The 10,662-nt window shown below is 37.8% G+C and overlaps 1 protein-coding gene across 3 annotated transcripts; it reads right to left on the bottom strand.

The window, feature by feature from the left end:
• Positions 1-818: 818 nt before the first annotated feature.
• LOC148421594 (uncharacterized) lies at positions 819-10,512 on the bottom strand. Of its 3 annotated transcripts, none has more exons than XM_088418804.1 (6): positions 10,243-10,512; positions 7,745-7,827; positions 6,195-6,282; positions 5,897-5,941; positions 4,485-4,625; positions 819-3,404 (listed from the first exon to the last, which is right to left on the bottom strand). In XM_088418804.1, the coding sequence occupies exons 1-6, from the start codon at positions 10,288-10,290 to the stop codon at positions 3,291-3,293; spliced, it is 519 nt and encodes a 172-aa protein (XP_088274930.1). In that variant the 5' UTR covers positions 10,291-10,512; the 3' UTR covers positions 819-3,290. The 3 variants fall into 3 exon arrangements, with proteins under 3 accessions (XP_088274930.1, XP_088274932.1, XP_088274931.1); XM_088418806.1 differs by having other exon boundaries at positions 6,184-6,282; XM_088418805.1 differs by having other exon boundaries at positions 7,771-7,827; positions 10,238-10,512.
• Positions 10,513-10,662: the final 150 nt, after the last annotated feature.

Consider the following 10,662-nt stretch of genomic DNA (forward strand, 5'->3'; position numbering starts at 1 on the left):
TCTGCTTGTCATGTCTTTATAAGCAGTGAGATTCAAAGAAATACTCATCAGTCAAGACATAGTTTTAGTTTTTAAGAGTCCAGGTATTCAATTCCAGGTACTTTTATATATTTTTTCATGTGGTAAAAACAAAGTGGAAAAAAGGTTGGTTCTTTACCGTATTTTTAGATTATAAACCACGCCGGAATAGACGCGCAAACAAAAATGTGATTTTGTTGTGTATACATTTGTATATAGTGCAGAAACCACAGATTGTAACATCAGATATTTACGCAGAAAAATGTTACGTAGAAGGATTAAAAAAAATTTTTAATGAAAAAAACAAAAACGCAGATAAGCCGTACTGGCCTATAAACAGCAGGGTTCAAAGTGTGAGAAAAAAGTAGTGGCTTATTTTACAAGAAGTTCCAAAGTAATTGATAACTTATCTATTCATTTAATTACTTTAGTGTCTTTAGATTACTTTAGTAATCAATTATTTTATTTTTTTAGTACCCAAGCAATATAAAATGATCTAAATCAGAGGTGTCTCCAAATTACTAAAAACACATTCTGACATGGCCCACAATGCTATTTAAGAAATAAAAACGGTTGATGGTAGACAATGTTAGAAATAGATTCTAGGAATCATAAAAATACATTACTTGCATCATTTATTTTCACCATGATTAGCGCATGATTAGCAAAGTAAAAAAAAAAAAAAAAAAAATTCCAGCCTTTCATAAAACACATACAAGACAAATGTTATGTTTTTAACATAAAAAAAAAGCACAAAAGAGTAATAATATAAAACAGAACGCAAGAAATTACAGTGTGGGTGACACAATTTCATGTTTTAATTCATCTTTGCCATCAGGGGCCACAATATACATTCAAGCGTATATATATATATATATATATATATATATATATATATATACACACACACAGTACACAAGGAAAACATTCACAACTGCTACAGTGATATTAGTCAAGATAAAAAAAATATATATATGCCTGTGAGTATAGTGTACATCTTATTTTGTGTGTTAGCATCAAGCTAGCAGACGCCAACTTCAACTCTGAATGGCAAAAAAGCTCAGTGCCTCTTGAAAGTAGCACTTTTTGGAAGAATGACATGGCTGGCATCGGGGTCATGAGAAGTCACATTTCGGTGATTTGCATATTTTTTCCACTAAAGTCTACGCTGGTGTAGGTGAAAATTGCTAACGTTGCAATGCTAATGGTTGAACTGACACATTTTTGATTTTGTTAAATTTGTCAGATTTTGTCAACATCGTTTATTCACCAAAAACTGGATTTGGGCCAATGAAAAACAGTTGGCACCATGCATCTAATAACTGATACCAGAAGAGTCCAAAGCGACATTTCCCAGAAGCTTTTGAGCCATGAGAGTTCCTCCAGGTTCCTCGTCCATCAACGAAAACCTTTGCATGTGTCACATACAGCAGGGATACAAAACAGTGAGGTACAGTGATTATAAATATGAATAATGTTTTTTTTGGATGGAGAAAATCTTTTGTGTGTTAGCATCAAGCTAGCAAATGTCAACTTCATTTTGTAATGTCAAAAAAAACACCTTGTCTGTTGAAAAAGTACTTTTTAAAGAAATATTATATCACTTGCGTCAAGCAAAGATGTCATTAGACACATTTTGGTGAGTTCTATATGTATTTTTAATTTTTTTTTCCAAATTACCGTGATAAATAGGGGTTCACTGTACCGCTACACATTTAGCATATATTGACTTTTTTCATACATTTCTTTTTGGTAAATAGCATATTTTGGAGCGACAGTTTACATTTCAGTTCTTCAATGAGCATATTTTTGGACTTTAGATTACATTCATGGCTGTTTAGCAATTAGCTTATGGTCAGGCTAAAATATTAGCTAGCATTGACACACACTGCTACATCTTAACCTCTCAGGTTCATCAACATTAGAATAGGTCACACATTTCTTTTAAATTGCGTTAAAAGGAGTTTTTTTTAATAATAATAACAATCACAAGTTATTCCCTTCGATATATTCGGGTGCAAAAATATTTGGACAATGACAGTTTTGTTGGATGAATTTGCTTACATTATTTCTTGTTGACTTTCTCGTAATTAAGGGGCATTACTCTCTTGGTCTACCTAACGTGTTTGAGTTTCACGAGGGAGACGAGCGTTCCTACAAAACACGTGATTTGAGGGCAGGAGTTGTAATCTACTCCCGCCCCAACTCCCGCCCCAACTCCCACTTGTTAGCCAGACCAAGAGAAATGCCCGCCTCCCTCATGAAACACACACCGTGTTGTAAATCTCTTAGCGAGATTTGTAATAAATTAGAATTTTAAGTGTAAACTCTGATTGTTATCATGTTTAGTCAACTATAAACTTCAATCTAATTAGACTTCCGGCGCCGCTAATATAACCGCGGCTCTCCGTGAGACTACAGCCAAAGGGACGGGAAAAGATAACAGTACAGTTACTGTATAAGGTTTAATCATTTAAGATTTAAGTAAATATGTGCACCGCAGTAATATTTGTACTAGGTATAAATACTTTTCACAGATAAAAAAAAATCAGGTACCCACATACACATGCATGAAAAGTCCGTCGAAAAACGAGGGAGCGCTATGTATTGGTCCTACGAGATTTTCTCATAATGGGATTCTTGTAAGCTTCTCTTTACAGTGTGTGAGAAATCCGTGATAGATTTCGACCAACTTTTTCTACTTTTTCTTTTTCATACAAGTAAAAAAAAATAGCAATTTTATTGATCGTTATTTATCATGGAAATTAATTTATGACCTCTATTGCAGGTTTACCTACCTCTTTTCCCTGATATTTTTAGGTCGGACGGACCCGACATTTTAAAATCTAAAGAAAAAAAGTTCGAGCTCTACTATGCGAGTTTTGTTTACTGCGGGTATTTTTGAGAAGGTAACCCGCGCACTGAACAAGGGAAACCCGTATTTCTGTTATGGAATATCACGACTTTTGTTATAACGTTTCGATTTTCTCGTACAATTAGAAAATTTTTCTTTTAGCTTAAATACTGTGTCTTATAAATTGCCATTTTTCCACCTGACATAATGACCTTGTTGTGTTGTCAACTTTTATTTTTAAATTGTGTTTTACACCCGAATTTCTTCTTCGGAGAAATTCCAACCTTTTTTTTCCGCCGCGTTTATTCTTTGCAATTCTTTTAAAACTGCCATTGTCCCAAAAAAAAAAAAAAGTGAGGAGCTCAGCGTACATATAAAGACTTTGACGTTTCTATACAGTATATTACATATTTGCACTTTAAGGCTTTGGATTGGCATTCACAGAAGCCATGACTTGCAGGAGGGTGGTTAATCTGTCCAGAAAAGTTGTGATATTCCCAAACGTGTGCGCTTCGCAAGGTGGACAGCTGACCTGCAATTCAAAACAAGGTAAAAAAACAAGATTTTAACTCATTTTATTAGCAAAATTTTGGGCTCCGTACGTCACTGAAATGCTTGTCTGCTATTTGTCGGCGTCACGGTTTTGCTAAGACGCCGATATGCTAAAGACTTGACCTGGCGTGAGTGCGTACCGTATGGTATTTATTGTAATTCAAGCTTGAATCGGTTAGCCATGGATCCCAAGATTGCTAAAGTACTTAGAAGATGATTAGTATGGAAACGAAGCTGGAGATAATCAAGAAATACGAAGAAGGCTAGGCTAGGCTAGGCTACCCGCGCTAGGGAATATAGCCGTAACAAGCTCAAGTCACGTCACTAAAATGTAAATAAAATGTCATTTTTCCTTCAGATATTTTTTATTTATGTTGTTTAGTTCTATACATGCACATTATATATGTAGCACTTACTATACTATTTTGTTCCTGTTTTTTTAATATGTATATACAATTTTGATGGTTTTACCTGGGCTTTTATACGCTGTAGCAAATTACCATAAGTTTCTATTTTCCGCCATTTGACGATTTCGCCCTAAGATCCCAACTCCGGAACGGATTAAGCCCCCCAGGGAAAAGGCTTTTTGTCATGTAAAGTGTAATATCGATAAAAAAAAAAAATTCTGGCACTTTGATGCTATTTTTTTCAGCTTTAGACTAAGCTGTAACCGTATAAACGCTGTTAAAAAATTATTACTGAAAAACACTTGTTGAAATTTAATTTATATTGCTTATTCTTTTGGTAATGTTAAAAAGCATACAGATTTAGGTATATAAGATTTTTATAGATAATAATCGTATTTATAGTCAGCGCGTCGAATGGGGGGGCTGAAATGTTTTCCCTTTACTAAGCGGGGCTGGCGAAATATAATTGAGAAGCGCTGATTTAAGTAATAAAATAAATGTACGGTTGTTGTTTGGATTTTCATCTAGAACGGCCATTTTGTGCGGGCAATCCAACTTTAAACAACGATAATACGGCGGTAAGAAAATAAATATCAAGCACAATTTAACATGCGTTTACAGTCTATGAGAGGCATTCAATGCGCGTGACTCACAGCGTCGCTTTTGTGACGCAGCTTGTCGTGGAAATTATAGATGCAGCTGGCGTACACGTTGTCCTCGTCAACTTCTTCTTCGTCGATGACCATGGCCAGCTCCAAGAAGTAACACTTGAGGGAAAGATCACGACATTTGGCCTGCGGGGAGAGAGCAACGCCGAAACGGTAAAGTTCACTCATGAAAGTATGGGGTCGGATAATAAATCACATCGGTCAATAAATAGACTTTTTCTATGGACAATTTCACGAGTATTTTGCCTACGGCACCATGTTATTAAAGAAACAAACCTCAGCAAATCGTCTTTTTATTTAGTCAAGCTAACCCTTGACGTCACCGTGAAATCAATCTTGAAATGACTGATATATTACAGTGGGCCCCCGTGTTACGACATTAATCCGTTCCGCGGTTGGGCTCGTAAGGCGAATTTGTCGTATTGACGGGCAATCCAAACCTACGTGAAATGGCTAATGCGTTTAGAACCCTAGGTAAAAACATCAAAATTATACATACATATTCAAAATTGGCACCAAAATAGTATAGTAAGTGCTACGTACATATAATAAACATGTATACGATCAGAAAACATCATAAATAAAAATATAGAAAGGATTTATTTACCTTTGAGTGCCCCTTGTTATGCCCATATTCCCTAATTGAGGTTATCTCCAGCTTGGTTTCCATAGAAATCATCTTCTTAGTTCTCTCTTTAACATCACTAGCAATCTTGGGACTCATGGCTAACCCTTTCAACTTTGAATTAAGTAGTAAATTGCGCTATGAATAGGCTTTTGTAACCACTCACGATAGAACAAAGCTTTACCGTTCCGCCATTTTGAAACGCGTGAGGCAGACCAATAGCAGAGCATCATCTCCATGAGGAGACGCCGACCAATAGCAGACCAGCATTGCAGTCACGCGTTGCATGGAAGCAGTTAGAGGGCAATAGTAAATAAGTGCAATTACCTAAAAACGCCAGCAGATGAAGGCAAAACAACACAAATACAACGCCCTAGGGTCATGACAGTTGTTTTTGTCGCAAAGCCGGGAAAATACCGTAAAGAGGGGACGAAAAAACTCAGTATTCCACATCACAACATGAAAAATACCTAAGCCAGGGACGCTGTAACACGGGGGTCCACTGCATTGTAAGGTGCCTTTTGCCCGCGATTAATGCTGACTCCAAAGCAAGCTGCTAGTGTCAAGCAGCACTAGATGCTAGCATCTTCCATGACACAAACACCCCACCAAACTGAGCAAATATATCATTTTTCTCTTTCATCCAAACATCTAAATACCAAAAATTTCAATAGCTGCAGTGGTACACGACATTGTTCACTCACAAACATTTCATTATTTCATCAATTTTGGCCGAATAGTAATTCTAGCATTTTGTGGGCGTTTGACTTACTTGAATGTCGTTGACGGATGGCGCGTACAACATCGCACGGGAATCCTGAAAGGACAAAGAGGAAAACTTTTGAATTACGCTTTGTGCAATATATATATGTATATGTGTATATATATGTGTATATATATATATATATGTGTATATATATATATATATATATATATATATATATATATATATATATATATATATATATATATATATATGCGATTTGTATATGTGTATGTATATATATATATATATATATATATATATATATATATATATATATATATTGATTTGTATACCTTTTGCTCACCTCAATGGAGGGCGTAAGGCTGCTGAGGCACTGCTGCAGTTGTTCAGATTCCCGCACGGACAGCGCGCACGAAGGCCAACTCAGTAAGCTGCGCAGGAACAATGACGCTTTGATGCCGTAAAAAGAAATACTCTGGTGTTTTCAAAAAGACATATTAAGCAAAATGTGCCTTTTGTTTGCTTGTACGCTAATAGTAGTGGAATTTCAAAAAAAGATCTAAATCTTCCAAACATTCACTGCCATTGACGGATTTAGACGTCAAAGAAATATTTTAGCAGGGCTCAACGGTAATATTTTGGCTAATTCTGAAGACTTGTGTTAGCTAGCGAGATGAAGGGTTAATGTAGGTCAAGGTCAATTGTAGTTGGATGTTTTGTGACGTAAATAAAACATAAAACTGAACTGTTACGTTCTGCAGAGAAAAATCTTTAAAAATTCATTGTAGTTGGATGTTTTGTGACGAAAAGAAAACATAAAACTGAACTGTTACGTTCTGCGGAAACACGCTGTTAGCTGTTGAATAGATGTAAATTTATGTCAATCGCATTTGAAAAATAGCCCAAAGTGGGCTAACTGCTAACAAATTGTTGTAAGAAGCGCAAGGCGACATCAAGAAAGGGTAATAGCACAAGCTAAAATGTTAGCTAGCGAAATGAAGGGTTAATGTAGGTCACAGGAATACATTTGCTTCCTGTGAGAAAAATCTTAAAAACTTAATTGTAGTTGGATGTTTTGTGACGTAAACATAAAACTGAACTGTTACGTTCTGTAGAAACACGGTTAGCTGGTAAATAGATGTAAATTTATGTCAATCACGTTTGAAAAACAGCCCAAAGTGGGCTAACTGCTAACAAATTGTCGTAAGGAGCGCAAGGCGACATCAAGAAAGGGTAACAGCACAAGCTAAAATGTTAGCTAGCGAAATGAAGAGTTAATGTAGGAGGTCACAGGAATACATTTGCTTCATGTGAGATTTTGTGACGTAAAGAAAACATAAAACTAAACTGTTACGTTCTGTAGAAACACGGTTAGCTGTTAAATAGATGTAAATTTATGTCAAGCACGTTTGAAAAACAGCCCAAAGTGGGCTAACTGCTAACAAATTGTCGTAAGGAGCGCAAGGCGACATCAAGAAAAAGCTAAAATAGCACAAGCTATTTTTTTAGCACAAGCTAATATGTTAGCTAGCGAAATGAAGCGTTAATGTAGCTAATTTGCTTCCTGTAAGGAAAATCTTAGGGGTAACCACTCGGCATTCGGGGACAATGTAAGAATGAGATATTTTTGTGTGTTTGTGCATATTTTCCTTCCTCTGCATCACTTAACTCTGTGTGTGTGTGTGTGTGTGTACTGCGTCACTCCATTGTCAAAAAGCCTCCAGGGTTTCGAATTGTGCTGGAGTTCATCCTCAACCGTTTTTCTGAGGCTTGTTCCCAGAGAGCGTTGTTGTTGTTGTTGTTGTTTTTTTTTAAATCAGCATTGGCACAATAAGCTTGTTTTCTGCTTGTTTGCATGGCAACCAAAGGCATCCTACACCGCTGTCGTCGTACCTCAGCACAAACACACTAAGCCACACCTGAGTTGTGCGTCTGTCCCTGCACAGGTGAGGGCATAGCCGCAGCCGGGCGCCTGCCTGGAAACGACACCAACGAGTTAGTGCACATCCTCGCGCGTTCCGCCGCGCTTCCACACACAACCTACGCCGATAGCCGTAAATCTACCGTTGCGCGGATGATTATCTTGGCTTTATTTCCTGTATACTCAAACATGACTGATACAGTTGTTTGTTGTTGTTGTTGTTACGCAACAACATTCCGTGTTATCTATTAACACATGATCGAGACCATCCCACAGATATTTATTTAAGCCTGTTTGTTATTCTAAATTGCAGCTGTAAAGGAGGGACACATCCGTTCTTTATGTTTTGATTATTATTTGGCCGCACGCATGGGTAAAAATAAGAATAACCATTCGGTCCAAGTGCAATCTTTCCCAATTCAAATCGGTTATTTTTTAAACGGCCCAAAAAAGCTTTTGTGGTGAATTTCTTTAAAGGGACAGTGTGTAAGATTTAAAACATATTGTTGGAGATTAAGAACACATTCATCCGCAAGTTTTGGAAATTTACAATCATTTCATTTATTCCTTTTTCATGAAAAACGGTCGAAATCTTACACTGTCCCTTTAACGCTTGTAGTGTTTGTTTTGTTTTTTTTACTTTACGACATGGCCATTTTTCCGTCTCGTTTTTACGACATTTTTTTCAAAAACAACTTCTCTTCTCAAACATGGCGGTCAGTGTGTGTGTGTGTGACTGTGAGTGTGCCCGTTCTCAAAAGTCACTACGTACTACGCGACATGCTAAAGATTTGAGTACTTACAATAATATTGTGCATTTATTTTAGTGCTTAATTCTAACGTTAATTTGTTAGCCATGGGTCCCAAAATTTGCTAATGATGTTAAAGAGAGAAGTAAGAACATGATTACTATGACAACGAAGCTGGAGATGATCAAAAAATACCAAGAAGGCTAAGCTAGGCTAGGCTACCCTATAATACTGTACTATAATATTGTGCATTTATTTTAGTGCTTAATTCTAACGTTAATTTGTTAGCCATGGGTCCCAAAATTTGCTAATGATAAAGAGAGAAGTAAGAACATGATTACTATGACAACGAAGCTGGAGATGATCAAAAAATACCAAGAAGGCTAAGCTAGGCTAGGCTACCCTCGCTAGGGAATATGGCCGTAACTAGCGCAAGTCACGTCACTCCAAAGGTAAATTAAATGTCACTTTTTCCTTATCTATGTTTTATTAAATTAATTTAATTATATACATGTTTATAAGAAATAAGTAGTACTTACAATGCTATTTTGTTAATAATTTTTAATATGTATATACAATTTTGATGTTTGTAACTGGAGTTTTATACACATTAGCTAATTAGCATAGGTTCCTATTGCCCGCCATCCAACGATTTCGTTTTACGATCCTAATTCTGGAATGGATCAATTTAATCTGGCGGGGGTCCACTGTATTTAACTTACGTATGTGAACACTAGAAAAAAAGAGTTTAGGAAGAAGAGATGTATCTGCTTTGCTATAGCTTTTGCATTTTTGCCAAAGTTTTGGTGCATCTTGTGAACGGTAACATAGAAAATACCAAAATTTTACCCCAAAATTAAGGGTTTGTCCTATACACAGGCGTGTTTTATAGTTGTATAGTTATTAAGTATATGCCTATGAGAATTACAGTATATAATTCTTTTGTCTTGTGACATAATTTGTGCGCAAGTAGAAGTTAGTTGAATGTTAACATTAGCATGTCAAAGGTGTTTTGCATGGTTTGCTAGCTTTCTCATGGGTGATGAAACCTGATAGGTGACGAGCGCACCGACGTGAGTGTCATAGTTAGGTTTCCAGATAAATGTGTTTATCTTAGTCCTTCCTTTTGTTAATATTTGGTGTGGCTAAAGTACAGGCAGGTGTATTGGACGTATTATATTTTCCTTAGGTGTGATTGGTTGTTTGTTTCTGTGTACCCTGAAATTGGCAACGACAATCCCATGGATGGATGCATGGATGCATGGATGCATGGATGGATGGATGGATGGATGGATGGATGGATGGATGGATGGATGGATGGATGGATGGATAGATAGATAGATAGATAGATAGATAGATAGATAGATAGATAGATAGATAGATAGATAGATAGATAGATGACTTTTTCGTGAGCGGTTGGTGAATGAACGGCTCCTTTAAAAGAGTCAAAGGGCAAAAGTTGGAGTTGGATTCCCCAACGACGCATGGAAAACTGAAAGTGAAACTTTCAAGCGCTTGTGACGGACTTTTCCTGTTGCGGTCGGGGGAAAAGACCAAACGGGCCGGAATGAAATTCAGAGACGCGGTGAACGGACCGCTTAACCGCCCCCCCCCCCCCCCCCCCCCCCCCCCCCCCACCCCCAAACCCCGCGCAGCCACTTGCGCGCTTTCAAACGACGCGCACGCACGAAATGAACAAGAATGGCGAAAAGTCACCTTACCGCTCCGCAAGAAATCAGCCTGGCGGGGACGAGCGGGCGCGGCGTCATGAAGCCGTCGTGTGCGCCCCCGCGAGTGTGGCTGAGCAGGCGGAGCTGGAGTCCGCACGGTCACCGCGGCATGCCGCGCAGGTGGACGGACTCCTGCTGTACGCGTTCACGAGGTTCGCCTACTCCAACGTGCGCGCGTTGTCAATGAAAAGCACTCTGAAGAAAGCCCTCCAGAAAGAAAGTGACATATTAAGTTACACGCAATCTCGGCGGTGTGCACGCCTCTTTGATTCGTCACGGGAGAAAGCGAGGAAGGGAGGAGTGTGAGAGAAACAATAAGACTACAAAAATGGCAGAAAGGCTACGAAAGCATCCAAAGTTCTGAGCGTTTTTGAGCTAAAAAGGCCAACAAGAACTTCTGAGCTTTATTTG

This window comes from Hippichthys cyanospilos, chromosome 7 (assembly GCF_059441005.1).
Source record: "Hippichthys cyanospilos isolate Australia breed blue-spotted pipefish chromosome 7, RoL_Hcya_1.0, whole genome shotgun sequence".
Taxonomy (NCBI): domain Eukaryota; kingdom Metazoa; phylum Chordata; class Actinopteri; order Syngnathiformes; family Syngnathidae; genus Hippichthys; species Hippichthys cyanospilos.